Source organism: Vanrija pseudolonga, chromosome 4 (assembly GCF_020906515.1).
Source record: "Vanrija pseudolonga chromosome 4, complete sequence".
Taxonomy (NCBI): Eukaryota; Fungi; Basidiomycota; class Tremellomycetes; order Trichosporonales; family Trichosporonaceae; genus Vanrija; species Vanrija pseudolonga.
The window spans coordinates 1,618,367-1,636,079 of NC_085852.1; the positions used below are offsets into that span (position 1 = coordinate 1,618,367).

The window sequence follows — 17,713 nt, forward strand, 5'->3', positions numbered from 1 at the left end:
GGAGAAACATGGTAGCGTGCGTGGGGTGGGAAGGCCAAGGCCGACTGTGCACAAGCTGGACGGTTACTTCGTTCTCTTCCAGTGATGATGTCTGCCCGGATCGAACTCGACGATATGAAGACCCCGCCGAGCACTTGAGACACTGCTCGTTCCAGTAGATTATAATACATAGCTCGTGTCTCCCGTAAACACGGAACTTGGTTTCCTAGAGGCGCGTTGCTCATGCTCTGTTAGGCTTGGGACCTGTGGGCTGTCCATATCGCCAGGATGTCTGTTTGTGCATTGCCGTTGCTCCACCAACTCATGTACCAGGATCATTACTCGGACACTGGCTTTATTTATCTTCTCTCCTTCCTCCTAGCTTGGGAAGAGGATGGGACCTCGGAAGCGTGGGTTCAAAGCCGCGACCAGAAGGCCCCAACGCCAGCTCTCGTCTTCTCGGGTGCGAGTTATCCTCTCACGCGCATTCTACGTGGTATCGATATCCTCCAAGACAAGTAGCAAACCACTTTCTATTCGTTTGTTTCATCCACATTACGTGTCCAATGGAGAGAGACGTCGAGTGGTAGACACAGGCGGTAGTGAGAGCCACGAGTGATGCCGAACCCGAGCCACACCCAAACCCGGCCGCACCGTGGCGCTGGAGGTACACGCAGATCTTACAGAGTGTCCCTACAGCATGACGTTGACCCACACGCACACCCCACAACACTGCAGCCCCGATATCCACGCTGAAAGTGTAACTCCAGCTTCTCCGCCCACGGAGCACGGAGTCTCCGAATACCGATGACGGCGCCCACCCGACCGGCTAGGTCCGCCACGCCACCTCGGTGCGTCTTGCGCTCGCCAATGCCGACTCGAATGGGCGTGTGCGCGTGCGCCATCGTACTCGAGTCATCGCCGCCCCGCACGCGCCTGACGGCCCGCGGAGGTCCGCACATGCGTGGCGTTATCAGTTTCGGGCGGCGGCGTGTCCAAATCCCGACTCGCGGCACGGCGCTTACTTGTCCGCCAGCCCGCTCCGCCGTCAGGTCCATCAGCAGCAGTCAGTCCGTATCGGCCTTTCGTCGCCTTGCCCCCCCGTACTCGAACTGCTAAGCTAACATATGCACAATAATAGACATGCTGACAACTCAAGACACATCGGGGGACAATCTAGGTGATGGCTGGGGGATGTCAGTTGTGTTCAAGCGTCAAGTCTGCTCTACTCACTGTACTTGGGGCCACCGCCACCCTCGGGAACAGTCCAGGTAATGTCCTGCGTGGGGGTCTTGATGGAGCAAGTCTTGCAGTGAATGCAGTTTTGGGAGTTGATAACAAACTTCTTGCCAACGGCGTCGACCTCGGCGCCCTCGGCGTCCTGGTACTCGTAGACGGCGGCGGGGCAGACACGGCCGAGGAGACCAGCGTACTCGGTCACGTTGACCTCGGTGTGCTTGGCGCGGGCGCCGGGGGTGTTGGGAAGACGGAGGTGGACGGGCTGGTTCTCGGCGTGGTTGGTGCCGGTACGGGCGACCGAGGTCAGAATGTCAAACGAAAGCTTGCCGTCGGGCTTGGGGTAGTCGATTTCCTGGAAGTTGGCAGCCTTGCCAGTCGCGGCGTAGTCCTCCTTGGGGTGGTGGAACGTCCAGGGCACGCGGCCCTTGAGGATCATCGAGTCGAGACCAGAGTAGGCCATGCCACCCCAGATGCCGAGAGGGTTGTGGAACGAGGGGCGGAGGTTGCGGACCTCCTTGAGCTCGTCGTACACCCACGAGTTCTCAAAGGCCTTCTCGTAGCCCGACATGTCGATGGGCTCCTCCGACTCGGACTCTCCGCGCTCAGTGATCTGCTTGTACGCCTCCTCGGCGGCGAGCATACCCGTCTTCATGGCGTTGTGGGTACCCTTGATCTGGGGCGTGTCAGCCGTGCGCTGTTTGTCACCTCGCCGCGCTACTAACCTTGGGCACGTTGAGGAAACCGGCCGAGCAGCCGATGAGGGCACCGCCAGGGAAGAAGAGCTTGGGGATCGACTGGAGACCACCCTCGTTGAGGGCACGCGCACCGTAGGCAATGCACTCACCGCCCTCGAGGACCTTGGCGATCTCGGGGTGGTGCTTCATGCGCTGGAACTCGCGGAAGGGCGAGATGTAGGGGTTCTCGTAGTCGAGACCGACGACAAGACCAAGAGTGACCATGTTGTCCTCCATGTGGTAGAGGAACGAACCACCGTACGTCTTGGCGGTCAAGGGCCAGCCCATGGTGTGGACAATCTTTCCGGGCTCATAGTTCTCGTCCTTGACCTTCCAGACCTCCTTGACACCGAGACCGTAAGTCTGGGGGTCCTTGCCCTCGCGAAGGTTGAACTTGTTCTGGATCTCCTTGGAGAGGGAGCCGTGGGCACCCTCGGCAATGAGGGTGACCTTGGCGTGGAACTCCATACCAGGCTCGTAAGAGTCCTTGGGCTGGAAGTTCTTGTCAAGACCAACGTCGCCAGTAACGACACCCTTGATGCCCTTGCCGTCCTCGGTGTAGAGGACCTTGGCACCAGCGAAACCGGGGTAGACCTCGACGCCAAGCGACTCGGCCTGCTCGGCGAGCCATGCAACGACACGCGAGAGCGAGACAATGTAGTTGCCGTGGTTGCTCATCTGAGGAGGGTGAGGCATGGGGATCGACATGCCCTTGGTGAGGAACTTCATCGAGTCCTTGAGCGCGGGCTGGTTGAGGGGCGCGCCGAGCTCCTCCCAGTTGGGAATGAGCTCGTTGAGCGCCTTGGGCTCAAGAACAGCACCGGAGAGAATGTGGTTTCCTGTACGCGCGCGAGTCAGCGGCATTCATCGTTATTGATTGGGCGGGCGGTCGCGCGACGCCGAGTTGGGATTTTTTCCCTTCGGCGCCGGCGTTCCCACTTGTCCGACTAACCGGGCTCCGAGGCCTTCTCAAGGACAATGACACGGAACTCCTCGTTGCCAGCATCGTTGGCGAGCTGCTTGAGGCGGATGGCAGCCGACAGACCGGCGGGACCACCGCCGACAATGACCACATCGGCCTCGTCAGTGGCCCGCTCGACCTCGTCGGGGTTGAAGGGCTCCTCGGCTTCGGATGCGTAGCCGCGACGCGCCTGTCGTGTGGCCCAGAAGAGGGTGGTGGTTGGTGGCCTGGCAGCTGGGCGGCGTGCGACGGCCGCGACAACTGTCCTCGATGGTCCGACCAAGCGCTGGATGGACACCATTGTTTGTGCTTGTGCGGTGTGATGCGGCGTGTGAGATGGAGAGTGGTTGCAAAGTGAGTGGTGAGGTCAGTCTCGGCACTTGGTATCCATGGGTGTTGCGGAGTTGGCTTGGAATGCGGGCCTCGGCCAATGACATCTAGCCGAATGGTGGTAGGCAGGCTAGGAACTTGGACGGAGCTTGAACTCCGGGCATCCGGGGCCAGCCTGGGTCTTGTCCTGCCTGCCTTCGCATCTGCGACGACTTTTACTCGAGCCGAGTCGCATAAGGCATGCAGGGCAGGCAGCCTACGGGCGACTCCGGCAATGACCTCTAACCGCTTAGCTCACAGCCAGCGCTAACAGGACTTGTTCCTCCCAAAACTCTGATCCCGTCGGCAATCATGTCCTGCCTCGTCATTGGCGTGGCTCCGTGCCGAGCTTGCCCCAGTTGCTGCCCCCAGTTGCTGGCCCCCCGTCTGCCGCGCAGCCCCACGGCCGTTGTCGCGTCGTCGCCCACAACTCCCACATACCGCCGACATGGTGACTGCAACCCCACAGCACCCCAGCCAGCCTAGCGAACAATGCCCAGGCGCGGAGCAGTTCCATCGTCGTGTGATAACGGAGGGCGGCCGTGGAAGAGGCCCGCCAGCCGGTCAGCAGCCCTCGCGCCTCGCGCGTAACCATGCCTCTGTCGCGTCGCGTGCAGCGCGCATGATATATGCATGGCTCTCGCGTGGTCGACTTTATATCATCCCTCCTGATACTTCTCATGACGTCGCGTTGCATTGCTCCCGCTTTGTACCCCGCGTCGTCGTGTCAAGCGATGAGGGGGTGGAGAGAGGTGACTGACGCGCGATGAACGCGCTCGAGTTGGCACTCTAGGTCCATTCTACAGCAAAAACAAAACAGCACAAGCCGCAATGAAGGCGCTCAGCTCGGTCACTAGCCTCTTCTCAGTGCTGGCAGTGCTCAGCTCAGCTGCAGCCGCAAGCGACGTCCGTGGCGTCGACCCAGCCGGTGAGTGCAGCTGCGCCCTCATCGATGGACAACTGACTCCCGCCCCAGTCGCCGACCGCTACGTCCCTTCCTCGGGCAAGACGTTCACCTGCCTGTCTGGCGACAAGGTCATTCCCTTCTCGTCCGTCAACGACGAGTACTGCGACTGCCCGGACGGCTCGGACGAGCCTGGCACATCGGCGTGCGAGGGCAAGCCTGGAGCCTGGTTCTACTGCGAGAACAAGGGCCACATTCCCGGCCGCGTGAGGAGCAGCCGCGTCAACGACGGCATCTGCGGTGGGTAACCTACACAGCGGCAGCCGCTGACCCTCCAGACCCCGAATGCTGTGACGGCTCGGACGAGTGGCAGTCCGGCGCATGCCCCAACAACTGCGAGCAGATCGCGCGCGAGTACCGCGAGCGCGTCGAGTTCGAGACCAAGATCAGGAGAACAGGCGCCAAGATCCGCTCGACTTACGTCAACTTTGCACTCAAGGAGAAGAAGCGCCTCGAGGAAGAGCTGGCGAACAAGCGTGCGGAGATTGCAGAGCGCGAGCAAAAGGTGGAGGAGGCGCGTCGTGAGTATGGTGTGACTCGCTGTTATGGAAGCGACTGACCCGCGGCAGAGGCTTTGGAACGGGCCGAGTCGCAGAGCCGCGACGAGATGGAGCGTAAGAAGGCTACGCGTGAGTTGCTCGTCGCTCCCCGTACATTCTCAGCAACTAACACACCCCAGCCCTCTACCAGAGTGTCGAGAAGCACCGCCAAGCTCTGGCCGCTGTGCAGATTCAGCAGCAGCGCACACACGAGGACCTGCAGACCGTGCTCGACCTTCTCGAGGAGTTGTCCAAGGGTTACAACCCTAACGGCCAGGACATGGCCGTCAAGCACGCCGTCATCCGCTACAAGGAGCTGATTGGGCGTGCCGAGGCCGAAGAGGGCAGCCAGGAGGCGACTACGACAGAGGGCACGGAAGGCGCGGCGGAGACCCAAGCTCCCGCCGAGCCCACGCAGAAGCTCAACCTGTACCGCTCCGACCTCGAGGTCCCGATGGACGAGGGCGAAATCATCCGCCTGCAGCAGACCGACCTCGAGTCGCTGCTGGTTTCTGATGACGGCGACGACTATGAAGACGAGGGCGGACTGCTGTACCGCCTGGAGGAGTACATCCCCGACTCGCTGTTCGACTACTATGACACTGCGCGCGAGACGGTCGTGTCGTGGCTGACGACCGCTGGCATCATCAAGGCGGCACAGTCACACCACAGCACCAGCGACGGCCCGCACGTTGCTGCTGCCCGTGAGCGCTTCCACGCTGCTGAGCGCGAGCTCAACAACCTCCACAACGACATTTCAAGCTCGCAGGGCACGCTCGACAAGCTCTCGGACGGCTCGTTTGGCCCTCAGGGCGAGTGGAAGAAGCTCGACGGAACGTGTATCGACACGGTCGCTGGCGACTACACGTACGAGCTATGCTTCTTTGGCAAGGCGACGCAGAAGAGCAACAAGGACCACTCGTCCAACCACCTCGGCTCATTTACGTCGTGGAACGGCACAGCCGAGTCGGGCTCACCAGAGTACTACACGCAGCAGAAGTACCAGAACGGCGCGCGCTGCTGGAACGGCCCGATGCGCTCAGTCACGCTCGACCTGACGTGCGGCACCGTCAACTCGATCACGTCGGTCACCGAGCCAGAAAAGTGCGAGTACCTGTTCCGCGGCACGACGCCGGCGCTCTGCCTGCCCCTCGAGGCGGGTGCTCCGGCCTCAGCGTCGCAGGTCGCCGCCGGCGCCGGCGCGTCCAAGGACGAGCTGTGAGGGCACCGCACGCCCACCCACACACGCCCCGCTGTAGACTTAGACATAATCATGACATGCATACATTGCCAGAGAGCAGAGCGGTGCAGGTGGAGCAGTGGGTTGTTTAGCGCCCGCCGTGCGGGTTCTTCTTGCCAGCACCGTGACCGGCAGGCTTGTTCTGGGGCCTCTGGCCGTGGCGCTCCTCTGCCTTCTCCTGCGCGTCGTGGCATCCGGCCGGGATGGGCGTGTCGGGGTGGATCGGGGGGAGGATGGCGGTGCCGACCTTGTGGTACTTGTCCGAGTCTGTGAAGAACTTGACCCAGTGGTCGAGCGACTACGCGAGCGTCAGCGAGCGTGCTCACGGCGTCACCCTGGCCCAGCCACTCACGGCCATGTCCTGGTCGGTGAAGCCGCGCAGGTCGTGGGTGAGGTGCGTCTGGAAGCAACCCGTCACGAACGAGCGGGACGCGTCGCGGCCGGCCCTGCGGGGTGTCAGCGTCCTCCTCGCCCGTGATATCGCCGACCTCCCCTTCGCGGAGGCCGGCTCACGCCCACCCACATCATGTTGTACGCGCCGCCCTTGCCATACACGCGGGGGTTGGCCGACACGTCAAACACCTGGCCCTTGATGCTGATGTAAATCGGCTTGTTGGGGTCGGCGCCGTCGTGGCGCGCGAGCTCGAGCAGCGTAAACTCGCGCTGCGGCGCCGCGAGCGGGTTGAGCGGGTGCGTGCGCACCGCCTTGATGTACGGCCGCACGACGGGGCCGAGCGAGAACGTGTAGTTGCCCGTGAGGAAGTGCGAGAGGAGGGGCAGGAAGATGGCCAGCACGAGCAGGCGGGGGAGGATCGAGCCGGAGGAGGAGGCAGGCTCCTTGGGCGCCGACTTCTTGCTGTTGTTGTTGTTAGCTGTGCGCCGTGCCGCCGGCAACTGGTAACCCACGTCGTTGGCTTGCGGTCTGCCGTGTTGTCAGCGTACTGCTATGCGTCTCGCCTCGCGACTCACCAGTCTCGGACATGTTGGTGGGATAATGTACGTTCGTGACGTGGAACAGGCGGTACGCTGTTGGTTAAGTAGTGTGCAGCGACTTGTCTTGACGACGCGACGTCGTACACGCGCTCGCTCGCGCCAAAACCTCGGTACCTGTCCCAACACATGTGTCGTGCCGGTCCCGCCGGGTCCTGACGTCTCAGATGGACAATGGACGCGACAGGGAGCGGCTGCGGGCTGTCCTGGGCCTGCCGTGGATGAATGCTCATGGCGTGCTGGCTAGGTAGGTAGATCTCGGGCTGGCTGGCTTGCATGCGAGCTACCGTTCCAGCGGACAGGACGACGGACGAGGGAGGGGGCGCTACCACCCATGGGCAGGCAGGGGTGTCGGTTTACCCAGCCCCGAGAAGCGCAAGCCGTCATGAGCCCAGCAGTATGCACACTCCGTCGAGTGAGCTATCGTCACGGCGAGGTACAATCAGGCTCGTCTGACATGTACACCTGCTCATGCAGCCTCCGAGGCAAACAAGAATTCAAGCAGCAAGCAGCCCGGTGCCGCCTGCCTGTACACTTACGGCCGCCGCGTTGCTCGGCCAGTTGCAGGTTTCGAAATCGGACGACGACATGGAAACACGGCCCGCTGCGTCATCGACACGGCGTCGCGACATCGCACTTGTTCTTTGGTCTTGGCCTCTCGCTCACTCACTCGACCACACTACAATCCTCAACAGGCTAGCTAGCTAGCAGGAGGCACGACACGCTGAACGACACCGAAGCGTTCTAGGCGGCAAGAGCATAAGTAGATTGATCATTGTCGACGGGGGCTCGACGACGCACACCTCGCCCAACCTCCCACCTCCCCACGATGGCGTTCGAACTCGACAACCTCAGCCTCGCGCTGCTGGCCGTCCTCGCCGTCCTGGCGCTGTACCATCGTTTCTTCTCCAGCCCGACCCCGCTAGTCCACACCTTGCTGCTTGGGCGACAGGCCGAGCCGAGCAAGGTCCGCAAGGCGGGCCAGTCGGCCGTGTACCGCTCCTGGGCGACGGGGCAGGACACGCCCGTGAGTCGGCGCGCCGAAGCGGCGTGTGTCTCAGCGCGATGCTGACTGCTCCCCCAGCTGCAAGTCCGCCCTGCTAACCAGCTCCAAACCGTCGACAACGTCGTCACTGTCCCTGTGCCCACCCCGCTGCCGGGCAAGCCAAAGTTCAAGGTCACGCAGCGGGTCATCCTCGACACGCCGGTGGGTGGACTTCTTCGCTTCGACTATCCACTGACCCCGCAGCTCACGTCTGAAGCCCTTGCCGAGATTGTCCGCCTCGTGCCCCTTGGCCTCAAGGCGGTGTTCCCCGGTCTGAGCAGCAACGCGGCGTCCCCAACCCCGATCCTCACCCTCCTGCCGCCCTCGCCCGGCACGGCGCTGCCCTTGCTCCTCCTCTCGCTGGCCTCCAAGCCGGGCGCGCCGCTCGTCATCGTGCCCGACCCGTCGGTGCTGGATGCCGCGCTCGCGTCGGACGTGTACCCCGCCCCGGCGCTGCTCGTGGTCCACGAGAGCGTGTTCCCGCAGGTCGCGGCGCTCAAGTCTGCCGCAAAGGGCATCCTCATCGTCGGCGACGTCGAGCGCAAGCACGCTACCGCTGCCAAGGCTGCCGGCGCCACCGTCAAGTGGTGGGAGGATATCTGGGACGCGGCCGAGGCGGCGCCCGAGCCCGCCGAGGAGGAGAAGTCGACCTACGCCGACGTCCACTCGTACTTCTGGTCCCTGCCCGAGGCTGGCGAGAAGCCCCACGTCGTCAAGGTCACGCACATGAACGCGACGGCTGGCATCGCTGGTCTGCTGTCCATCTTCCCGGCTGACAAGCGGCCCGCGGGCCACAATGGCGATGTGGTGGCTAGCGCCGTGCGCATCGACACGCCGTTCGGCATGACCATCGCCCTGGCGTCGGTTTGGAGTGGCGCCGGCTTCCGCCTCATCGGCAGCCCTGTCCCGTCGTGGAAGGCCACGGCGGACGAGGACGTGGCTGGCGAGCTGGCTGCGCTCGCGTCCGGCGACCAGCCCGCGCCGACGGTTCTCTTCCTGTAGGTTAGCAGCTGCACTCCAAGCTAACCACGCAGCACGGCCAAGCACCACCGCACCCTCATCGCCCAGCTGCAGGAGGAGTTCCTCTCGCACCCGCTCGCGTCGATCGCGGGCGCGCAGCAGGTCAACAACATTCGCGGGGGCTACGTCGCGCGCGGCACGTTTGCCGACAAGTGGGTGTTCGCCGGCGTGCGCAAGGGCGTGCTTGGCGGCATTGCGGGCGACGCGCTGCGCGCAGTTATTGTTGTGGACGACGCGCCGTCGCCCGCGCTCTCGACGCTTTCGGCGGCGCTCCTCTCGCTCCCCATCTCGCGCGTGCACTCGTCCCCCCTGTCCTCGGGCCCCATCTTCGCGTCCCACTTCTACGACCTCCAGTCGACGCAGGTGCCCGACATTTACAAGCGCGTGCGCGGCGCCGACGGCCCCGGCCACACCGGCGCGCCGGCGAGCAACGTCGAGGTGCTCCTGAAGGGCGCCGGCACCGACACCAAGGAGAACGGCGACGCGAGCCCGTACGCTGGCCGCTTGTGGGTCCGCGGCCCGCCCGTACTTGAGCGCCTTGGTGGCACCACGGACGACGGCTGGGTCGACCTCGGAGTCGACGCCGCCGTCGAGACCAACGGCACATTTGTGGTCACCAAGTAGAAAGATGCAGCGTGTGGAAGGCATTGGTGGCACAGACATACTATATGCTTACAACACGGCGGGAACACAACGAGACTAGTGTACAGAACGGCCAAGGGCACTACCTCACAACACGGTCGCCGTCCTCGAGGCAGCGGACGTAGATGTCCTCGGTCCAGGTGATGGGGATGGCCTTGTCGGCCTGGGAGGGGCGTCAGCTGGGATTGCAGTACTGGTAAGCTGGACCCACCAAGCCCATAGTCAGGCGGTTCCACACGCCGGCCGCGAGACGGCGGTGTGCCGCCTCGGAGGGGTGGAAGCAGTCAACGTCCGACACCGCCGTGATGGGGTAATGTGCGAGTTCGATAGCCTGGCCGGGCTGCCACACGACCGCAAAGCTCGGGTCGTCCTCGGTGCGCCACTCATCAATGAGCGCGAGCACGGCCGCGTCGTACCGGTCGCTCAGGTCGTCCATGCGCGAGCGGGTGTAGTCGCCCAGCGGGCCGGGGAGCATGGCGCACGAGCACTCGAGGGGCAGGTTGGGGAGGTGCGGGGGACGGAATGGGCCGGCGCTGGCGTCAGCTCGGCCACACAACGGGTAGCTTACCAGTAGGGGTTGTCGACTGTCAGCTTGTAGATTGCCGACACGCGAAGGACGCCCACTGGGGGTTAGCGAGCACAGCGAGCACACGCACTGATGTTGACGATGAGCCGGGCTGGGGGCTGGTGTCAGTGGTCGTCGCACACATCTCCCACCAGACTCACGGACGTGGTTGCGCACGAGCTGCACGGCGTCGCGGATACCCTGGGCAAACTCTTGGGGCGTGCCGGGGCCAAACACGCCGGCTGGGGTCAGCTGGGACCGGGGTACACAGCTCACAAGACAGGCAGAAGGCGCACTGCGTGGTTCAGTATGCACCTTCTGAGCTGGGTTTCGCCACCCACGATATCATTCGCGCCGATCCCGACGTTGAGGAACGCCCAGCCGTCGTCGTCATCGTCGCCGGTGTCGGCCCGGAGGCCCTCATACGCCGGCACGAGGTATTCTGGTGTCAGCTAGCCCCACGCGCCACGCACCCACCTCTCGCCTGCGACTCGAGGTTGGCCGCGATGCTCCCCGACACGGCAGCGTTGAGCGCGTCGCCCTCCGGGTGGCGGGAGCACTGCCCCACGCCGGCGAGACACGCCAGCGGGGGGTGGTGCCCCGTGCTCGCGCCGCTCGTGTTGGCGTACTGGCTGAAGAGGAAAGGGAGGGTGAGTGCGCCGGGGTCCCCGCCGATCGCGTACGACACGCCGCGATACTCTTCCGCCACGAGCGGTGCTGGGTGTGAGCTGTGGGGGGGGGGGGGGGTCTCGTAGCTCACTGTGGAAGGTGTGTTGCCGGTCGTTGCCGCCCTCGTTGCCACCCGAGCGCGCGAGGAAGCCGGCCGTGATCGAGTCCCCGAGCGCCATGAGCACGGTGAAGTCGTCTGGGCGGCTGTGTGGGGTCGTGTCAGCTCAGCGTGGCCTTAGGAGGGACGTAGCGACGCACACTTCGTCTGCGGAGCGCGGCGTCGCCCGCGGCGCGAGTGGGGGGCACCGGTCCATCTCGTCCCACCGCACGAAGGTGCCGGGCAGGTTGGGCAGCGGGCTCGTCGGCGGGCGGGGTGGCGGGAGTGGCGAGGCTGCGCCTCCAGCAACGGCGAGGCCTAGGAGGGACAGCAACTCGAGTCTGCGCATGGTCGTGTGATGGAGAGTGAGCAGTGGAGCGACGACGACGTTGTTTTGGCTTCGGCCGGTGGTGGCGAAATGGGGAGATTGGGTGTATCTGGGGTCCCCGAACAAGGCACTATCATGTGGCGGGTACGTCGTGGGCGGCATGGGTGGTCGCAACTGGGCAAGCATTGTCGACCCACCGCGACGAGGCACCCCACGCAGGCTTCATGCATGCGTGGCTGGCTTCGCAGAGGTATGCTTCGCGCTGGCATCCCCCTCGCTCGCGGACGAGCAGCCCGCGCCGAACCCCGGCAGCGCCGCATCGCTCACCCTCCCCTTCCCCAACCCCCCTACCCCCCTCCCCCAACCCCCCTACCCCCCTCCCCCAACCCCCCTCACACCGATGCATGGCATCTAATACAACAGCGTAGCAGCGCTTACAACTTTGCGCGCCTGTCAAGCACCTCCTTGACCTTGTCCGTCATCTTGCCTCTGCGGGTATTATCGTGGTCGAACAGCACGATCGTCGAGTCGGTGGTCGCGCACAGGCGGTTATCCTTGAGGCTCCACGCCGCGTGGGCGAGCTTGAACTCGCCGCGCTCCTGGTTGATGCCGTGCGGCTTGACGGCCCACAGCACGGCGTCGGGCCACGTCACGGCGTGCCGGTACCGGATGTACTGGTCCTTGAGGATGATGCCGGTGCCGGTGCCGCCGGTCCAGTCCTTTGCTGTGTCGGTGCCAATGTCGGCGCCGAGGTTCTCAAACCAGCGCAGGCGCTGCGCCTCCATCCACTTGAGGTAGTTTACGTTGTTGACGTGTCTGCGGTGTGTGAGCGTGTACCGGCGCAGCGAGCCGCGGAGCCAGGACGGCCGAGTGGCAGACAGTGGACGGGGACAGCTTCAAAAGCAACAAGTCACCCGAGCCGCCTAGCCGCTGAACCGCTCTAGCCTCGCTCCCCACTCCCCCACCCACTTGAACATGTCCTGGTCGCCCCACAGCACAGGGATCTCGACTCTCCCCTCCGGGTCGAAGCCATTACTGTCGAACCACTCGTTTGCGGTCGCGCGCGCGCGGTCGTAGTCGGGGTTCATGTGGGGCTGGAGCGGCGTGCGGTCGGGGTACGATGGCGCGGGGCGAGCCCAGCCCTCTGCGCGCTTCTCCTGCCCCGCGAGCGGGCGCGCGACCGTGTGGTCGTCTGGCGACGCGGGGCCCACCTCGCCGTGCTGCTGCGCGAGGTAGAACGGCGACTTGGGGTCTTTGAACTTGGTCATTAGGTCCTGTGTGGGTGTGGGTGTGAGCGAGGGGTGGCTTGGGGAGAAGGAGGAGGAAGCCATGAACGCGGACACCCACCTGGAGCTTGGCCTGCGCGGCGTCAGTAGTCGCTGGGGTAGTGGTGTGCAGTCCGCGCGAGGGCAGCCGTTGGAGTGCGGTCTTAAGCATGAGTGATGGGAGAGTGGATGTTGTTGTCGCCGGGTCGAGTTGATGAGTTGCCGGGTTGTCGGTCGTTGGAGATGGTTGCTCGGACATGGGCCGTGCCGGCGGGTGGACGCAGAGTGGAGGCGGGGCGGAATGGCGGCTGGGCCGCTGGGCTGACGCTGACTGTTGACCCACGGACATTGGCTACAACCCCGCGCCGCCATTTGTTGACATCACTGTCCGTCCGTCAGCACAATGACCTCACAACCCTTGCCTTCGCCACATTCGGTCAATTAATTTCACAATCGATCCAGTGTACGTACGCATCATGACCCGTGTTGGAGCCACCTCTGGGCTGCAGTCTCCTCTCCCTCCTGCTGGATCCAGTTGGATCCTGTTGGAGCAGCGTCCCGCGCAATGGAGATCATGCCCGCGCGCGTCCCACTCCGCAACCTTGTTCCCAAATGTTCGTCGTAATCTCCGAATCGACCCCATCGCGGCCACCGCCACACTCTGCTTGACCACGAATCTCACAGCGTTACAGGCGTTACATGGATGACGCAAGGTATGCACAGTGCGAAAAAGGTGCAGGAGACGAATATCAATGTACAACACAAAAGAAAACAAGGTTGGGGGGGATATTATGTAGTGCGCGCACCGCGGCGGTGGCGGCTCAAAGCAGGGCCCGAAGAACGTAGAGGTCGTATATGGCGTTAGGGTCGCAAAGGGGGACCCGAAAACTATAAGGCAAAAGTGGATCGATCCATCGTTGCGCGTCGTTGCGGCAGGGTGACAGGCAAGCCAAGCCCGGCCACGGCGATGCACATGCCTACACGCGCACACCTGTGCACGCAAAGCAAAGCCGTGCACATCGCTTTGTTGGGGAAGTTGGGAAATAGGTCGGCGGGTCGGCGGGCACATGACAAAGTCAGGTGGCCCACCCCCTCGATGTGCCTTGTCTCATCTTGAACCCATTCAGAGAAGATTTTGGATGAAACGACGTACGCCGCCGCGGCGGTCGAGCGTTCATGTCCTCTAGATGACTCCACCAGGGCAGCGCGTCGTCGCACGGCCGCGCTGCGATGCAAAGCCAGCTGCCAGGATCATCGTTTCACTTGGAGTGCGGCCCATGGCAGTAGCTTCGTCCCAGGGGTCGGTGGCGTCGGGGTATGGTCTGGAGCGCGAGCGCTGCCTCCGACCGAGTGTCGGGCGTCGCGACGACTGGAGCGCCTGGACACGGTTATGGTTACCCGTACCAGGGAGCTGTGTAAGGGGGCGTAGTGCGTTGGTGACCGTGTCAAAGAGCATCGACGTGGGGCGCGAGCTGGGACGTGACGAGGGGCGTGGACGCGGTGGCGTCCGCGTGATCGTCTCCTCGCCATACGCCTCGAGATAGTCGGAATCGCGGCCAGCCTCGAAGCTTGCCTCGGAAGCGAGGCTAACCATGGATCCGGGCGTGTCGACCATCAGCTCGTCGTCGTCGTCGTACGACGAGGCAATCGAAACCATTGACACGGAGCGCGGCCGTGTGAACGCTGTACGCATCGGTGGTAGCGACAGGGGTGGTGAGTCGAGACGCATCTCGTTTGGCGGAGGATTCGGCCCCGAGGAGATAGCGGCCGGTGCTTCAAGACTCTTACGCAACGGGTGGCCACTCGGGTTATTGTTGTGGTTGTGGTGGTGGTGGTCATCGTCATCGCCGTCGTCGTCGCCCAGGGACAGGACGCGGCGCACCGGCCGAACGCCACTGGGTAATGGTGGGATGTCCTGGTCGCCGAGTGACAGAAGAAGTTTTGCGCGCGTGTCGAACGGGTCCTCGTCGTAGCCATAGTCTGGATCGTGGGCCGCGTCTGGTGGAAGACGTGCGTCATGGCCGGCAAGCGAAACTGCCTCGAACCTGGCGCTGATGGCTCGTCGCAAGTCTATCGAATACTTTTGAATCGACGACGGAGGCGTAGGTAGTGAAGTGGGCACAGTGTATGGCCGTGCTGGTCCTGTGGGTGGGGTGTGTGGTGGTAGATCGAGTCTGGGCGTTGGTGGCCCGTGAACTGTGGGGTGGCGAGTGGTGGTGGCCATGGTGGTGGTGGACGAGTTGGCGGCGGCGGGCGGCAGTGTTGACAAATCTGCTGCTGCTGCTGGGTGCCGTCAACGCGCGATAATTAAATGCTTTGTAGCTCGTCGCGTCTTGATGTCTGTCTGGGGCTGTTGCCAAGCACGCGCGGGGTACAAGTAGAGCGGGACGGGTGTACCGAGAGTGAGAGTGTGAGATGGTGTGAAGAGTGCAAGGGGTTGTGGGAGTCGAGTCGGTCTTGCCGAGACGAGGTCATATGTGTATCGGACTCTTTGTGTGTTCGCGGATGGGTGTGTGTCGGAGATGGTGTGTATGTGAGCTTGAAGTGTGGTATGCACGACAGCCAAGGACCCTTGGCGCTTGTGCAGACCCTCTGCTGCTGCTGCTGCTGCACTGCAGCGCTGCGCGATTTGGCCACCAACCCCACCACCACCACTGACGTCGTCCTCGCTCGCACCGACAGAGCCGCCCGAGCCGACATCAGGGTCTCAGGGGTTTCAGCGACGCGGTTCAGGGCACGACTCAGGGTCCCAATCCAAGTCGGGCGCAGTCAAGAGGTCAGGCGCGCGTCGGGCGTCAAACTAGCGCCACTTTGTGCAGCGCTGCTTCCTCTGGGCGCAGCTACCCCACCTGCTGCTGCTGCCTTTGACCACCGCCGCCACTCCGCGCGCCCGATGGAACAAACCAAAGACAAAGAACCTTTGTGCACGGCTCGTCACGTCCCAAGGGAGCAATATTACCCCCACAGGGACCAAAGACATCACGAGGACTTGGACTAGGAGGTGGATCGCAAGAAGATTGCTACAAGCCTGCATGCCGACCTGCCCCAATAAGGAGACCAACATCCGAGTCCGAGCCACAGGCCACAGGATCCACGCAAGGTGAGTCGACTAGCAGCAGGGCCCCAGCGCAGCCGAGTCAGCTGCTACCGTACCACTGCGCTGCTAAGACAATAGCCAAGGCTCGGCGCCGCAGGGCGGCGCGCTTTGGCCGAGTGCAGCACAGACCAGCTAACTGTCTGTCGCTTCCCTTGCTGAAACGTGCCCCCTTCCCTGGTCGGTTCTGCCCACCAAAGTGGCCGTGGCCGTCTACCCTGCCCACCATCGTCATCTGACCCCACCTTACTTTCAGTTGGGGTCAGTACCACCACTGTCGGACGATTAAGCATGCCATGGTCCCCCACACGCACCGCGCGCACCAGCCTGACCCTGCCACTTGACTCACTCGGCCGTCTCGCACTACGGCCGCCTGGACGTCCAGCCAACGCCACCACCTCACACACCTGCCCGCCCCTCCCCGACAACAGAATGCAGCAGCACGTACGTGTGTCCATCTTTCCTGCCTTCCCATTCATAACATGACCTCGCTGCATGCCAGAGACCGATGTCCAGCCTCCGCCGGCAGCTGCATACCACCCCAAATCGTCCCGTATACCTCGGCCCGGGTGGCGTTTGACCCAAGCAAGCAAACTGCCGGCCTGCCGGGCTGCCGGACTGGCTGCTGATGATCTGCCTCGCGGAGGATTCTCTTGGTCTACATGACAAGCCGACCCGTGGTGCAGGTAGGCAGGCACAAGGGTTGCACCGCCGTGGCCCAATGCACGGCGCTCCAGCGCCCCAAGTTGACGTTATCGCCGCGTCATGACGCGTCGAGCGAGCACGAGCTGAGCGGTCCAGCGCTCCAGCGCTCGCTCCACATCCAAGTGGCAGGCAGCTCAAGCACTGGCCTTGCGCCATGCTCGGCGCCGCGCCGCGCCAGCGCCCACCAACTCCGCATTCCGCAGAAGCTGCACAACCGGCTCGTGCTGCTGGTTGTGGCGGCACAGTCTTGCACATGTACCTGTGTGGCCTGTGGCGGACGTCACATGAGCGAGTGCTGCGGCAGCATGTACACAACGGCGTTTGAACATCGGCTCGGAGGTATGGAGGAGCAGATGTTGAATAAGGGCAGCAAGCGACAGCCAGCCGACCTCCCCTCACCACGCCGCCGCCGCCCTGCCAGTAACGGTTTCAGCTGCTGCACAGTTCGAGGGAGCCAAACCTACGCCTGCAGTAGTCAGGTCCGTCTCAGGCTCCTCCGTGAGCCTGAGCCAAAATGGCTTGGCTGGCATGGCTTCCTGGCTGCCTGGCTTGCAATTAGATCAGGCGGCATGGCGCGGCGCGCACGGCACGCGGCGCCACGAATGGTGCAGTCGCCGTCGCCGTGTTGGATTCAGATCCGGATCGGCTCGCGTACTCGTAATCATGAATGGTGTGGATCGGATCTCGATAACTCGAGGGTGGGGGTCGCCTGACAACTGATGCGGATGCCCTCGTGACATGCGTGGTGTACGCGCGCACGCGCACGCGTCGACATGCAGAGAGAGGGCTGAGCTGACTCGTGTGTGTTGGGAGTCGTCGGTTCGACGCAACAGCCCACCCCATACCCCACCCACCCCACCCCTCGCCCACCCCGATCGAGCAAGACATTGGACATTGGCGCCGACTGAAACGCTCACTCGTGGCTCAACAACCCTCTAACCCTCTAACCCTCGCCACCGCGCGGCGCCTATTTAACCTCCAACTCACTTAATACATAGGGTTTTAGGGCGAGCGCGAGTGCGACGACGAGCGGCGAGCGGCGAGCCAGCGAGTAGGGAAGTGTAATGTTCGGCGTTGTGCAGCAGTCGATCCGGGCGAGAGTGCCACGATCCACGATCCACGGTCCATTCAATGTCATACAGCCGCGCGCTTGTCGCTGCTTGCGTGCTCAGCGGAAGGGCAACGGCCAGCGAGCAGCGGCGACGGTAGGCCGCCACGCCCGCCGCTACATCCTCACACTGTCTCACTCGCACTGTTCGTATCGCTCG

The 17,713-nt window shown here is 63.5% G+C and overlaps 7 protein-coding genes across 7 annotated transcripts; 2 read left to right on the forward strand and 5 right to left on the reverse strand.

Annotated features, from left to right (window-relative positions):
- Positions 1 to 1,086: 1,086 nt before the first annotated feature.
- SPAC20G8.04c (putative electron transfer flavoprotein-ubiquinone oxidoreductase, mitochondrial) lies at positions 1,087 to 3,280 on the reverse strand. The gene is made up of 4 exons (XM_062772438.1): positions 2,905 to 3,280; positions 1,941 to 2,791; positions 1,213 to 1,891; positions 1,087 to 1,166 (listed from the first exon to the last, which is right to left on the reverse strand). The coding sequence occupies exons 1-4, from the start codon at positions 3,212 to 3,214 to the stop codon at positions 1,156 to 1,158; spliced, it is 1,851 nt and encodes a 616-aa protein (XP_062628422.1). The 5' UTR covers positions 3,215 to 3,280; the 3' UTR covers positions 1,087 to 1,155.
- An 805-nt stretch (positions 3,281 to 4,085) lies between these two features.
- Positions 4,086 to 6,007, forward strand: UMAG_12045 (Glucosidase 2 subunit beta; the record flags this gene model as incomplete). Its single annotated transcript, XM_062772439.1, has 5 exons — positions 4,086 to 4,210; positions 4,259 to 4,486; positions 4,525 to 4,767; positions 4,816 to 4,875; positions 4,926 to 6,007. Exons 1-5 carry the CDS (start codon positions 4,114 to 4,116, stop codon positions 6,005 to 6,007), a joined length of 1,710 nt encoding a protein of 569 aa, XP_062628423.1. The 5' UTR covers positions 4,086 to 4,113.
- Positions 6,008 to 6,060: 53 nt separating this feature from the next.
- Positions 6,061 to 7,096, reverse strand: MSBP2 (Membrane steroid-binding protein 2). Its single transcript, XM_062772440.1, has 5 exons — positions 6,995 to 7,096; positions 6,932 to 6,947; positions 6,549 to 6,881; positions 6,378 to 6,471; positions 6,061 to 6,323 (listed from the first exon to the last, which is right to left on the reverse strand). The coding sequence occupies exons 1-5, from the start codon at positions 7,005 to 7,007 to the stop codon at positions 6,114 to 6,116; spliced, it is 666 nt and encodes a 221-aa protein (XP_062628424.1). The 5' UTR covers positions 7,008 to 7,096; the 3' UTR covers positions 6,061 to 6,113.
- Positions 7,097 to 7,674: 578 nt separating this feature from the next.
- Positions 7,675 to 9,727, forward strand: LOC62_04G005882 (uncharacterized protein). The gene is made up of 3 exons (XM_062772441.1): positions 7,675 to 8,042; positions 8,100 to 9,058; positions 9,095 to 9,727. Exons 1-3 carry the CDS (start codon positions 7,845 to 7,847, stop codon positions 9,702 to 9,704), a joined length of 1,767 nt encoding a protein of 588 aa, XP_062628425.1. The 5' UTR covers positions 7,675 to 7,844; the 3' UTR covers positions 9,705 to 9,727.
- On the reverse strand, positions 9,725 to 11,493 carry PLB1_1 (Phospholipase B1, membrane-associated). Its single transcript, XM_062772442.1, has 10 exons — positions 11,215 to 11,493; positions 11,048 to 11,160; positions 10,765 to 11,004; positions 10,629 to 10,729; positions 10,564 to 10,582; positions 10,449 to 10,529; positions 10,379 to 10,399; positions 10,291 to 10,345; positions 9,934 to 10,255; positions 9,725 to 9,885 (listed from the first exon to the last, which is right to left on the reverse strand). Exons 1-10 carry the CDS (start codon positions 11,400 to 11,402, stop codon positions 9,805 to 9,807), a joined length of 1,221 nt encoding a protein of 406 aa, XP_062628426.1. The 5' UTR covers positions 11,403 to 11,493; the 3' UTR covers positions 9,725 to 9,804.
- Positions 11,494 to 11,767: 274 nt separating this feature from the next.
- LOC62_04G005884 (uncharacterized protein) lies at positions 11,768 to 12,844 on the reverse strand. Its single transcript, XM_062772443.1, has 3 exons — positions 12,729 to 12,844; positions 12,351 to 12,655; positions 11,768 to 12,197 (listed from the first exon to the last, which is right to left on the reverse strand). The coding sequence occupies exons 1-3, from the start codon at positions 12,816 to 12,818 to the stop codon at positions 11,816 to 11,818; spliced, it is 777 nt and encodes a 258-aa protein (XP_062628427.1). The 5' UTR covers positions 12,819 to 12,844; the 3' UTR covers positions 11,768 to 11,815.
- A 985-nt stretch (positions 12,845 to 13,829) lies between these two features.
- Positions 13,830 to 14,870, reverse strand: LOC62_04G005885 (uncharacterized protein; the record flags this gene model as incomplete). The annotated part of the gene is made up of 1 exon (XM_062772444.1): positions 13,830 to 14,870. One exon carries the CDS (start codon positions 14,868 to 14,870, stop codon positions 13,830 to 13,832), a length of 1,041 nt encoding a protein of 346 aa, XP_062628428.1.
- Positions 14,871 to 17,713: the final 2,843 nt, after the last annotated feature.

Excerpts from the sequence above, each read along its gene's own strand:
- SPAC20G8.04c (XM_062772438.1), bottom strand. The coding sequence starts at position 3,214 with ATGGTGTCCATCCAGCGCTTGGTCGGACCATCGAGGACAGTTGTCGCG. Across the intron at positions 2,792-2,904 it reads TGAGAAGGCCTCGGAGCCCG|GAAACCACATTCTCTCCGGT; the intron begins GTTAGTCGGACA and ends GCGCGCGTACAG. Across the intron at positions 1,892-1,940 it reads GTTTCCTCAACGTGCCCAAG|ATCAAGGGTACCCACAACGC; the intron begins GTTAGTAGCGCG and ends GACACGCCCCAG.
- MSBP2 (XM_062772440.1), bottom strand. Across the intron at positions 6,472-6,548 it reads GGCGGCGCGTACAACATGAT|GGCCGGCCGCGACGCGTCCC; the intron begins GTGGGTGGGCGT and ends GACACCCCGCAG. Across the intron at positions 6,324-6,377 it reads TCACCGACCAGGACATGGCC|TCGCTCGACCACTGGGTCAA; the intron begins GTGAGTGGCTGG and ends ACGCTCGCGTAG.
- LOC62_04G005882 (XM_062772441.1), top strand. The coding sequence starts at position 7,845 with ATGGCGTTCGAACTCGACAACCTCAGCCTCGCGCTGCTGGCCGTCCTC. Across the intron at positions 8,043-8,099 it reads CGACGGGGCAGGACACGCCC|CTGCAAGTCCGCCCTGCTAA; the intron begins GTGAGTCGGCGC and ends CTGCTCCCCCAG. Across the intron at positions 9,059-9,094 it reads GCGCCGACGGTTCTCTTCCT|CACGGCCAAGCACCACCGCA; the intron begins GTAGGTTAGCAG and ends CTAACCACGCAG.
- PLB1_1 (XM_062772442.1), bottom strand. The coding sequence starts at position 11,402 with ATGCGCAGACTCGAGTTGCTGTCCCTCCTAGGCCTCGCCGTTGCTGGA. Across the intron at positions 11,005-11,047 it reads CCGGCAACACACCTTCCACA|CACCGCTCGTGGCGGAAGAG; the intron begins GTGAGCTACGAG and ends GCTCACACCCAG. Across the intron at positions 10,730-10,764 it reads CCTCGAGTCGCAGGCGAGAG|AATACCTCGTGCCGGCGTAT; the intron begins GTGGGTGCGTGG and ends AGCTGACACCAG.
- LOC62_04G005884 (XM_062772443.1), bottom strand. The coding sequence starts at position 12,818 with ATGCTTAAGACCGCACTCCAACGGCTGCCCTCGCGCGGACTGCACACC. Across the intron at positions 12,656-12,728 it reads CCGCGCAGGCCAAGCTCCAG|GACCTAATGACCAAGTTCAA; the intron begins GTGGGTGTCCGC and ends ACACCCACACAG. Across the intron at positions 12,198-12,350 it reads GGCGACCAGGACATGTTCAA|ACACGTCAACAACGTAAACT; the intron begins GTGGGTGGGGGA and ends CACACACCGCAG.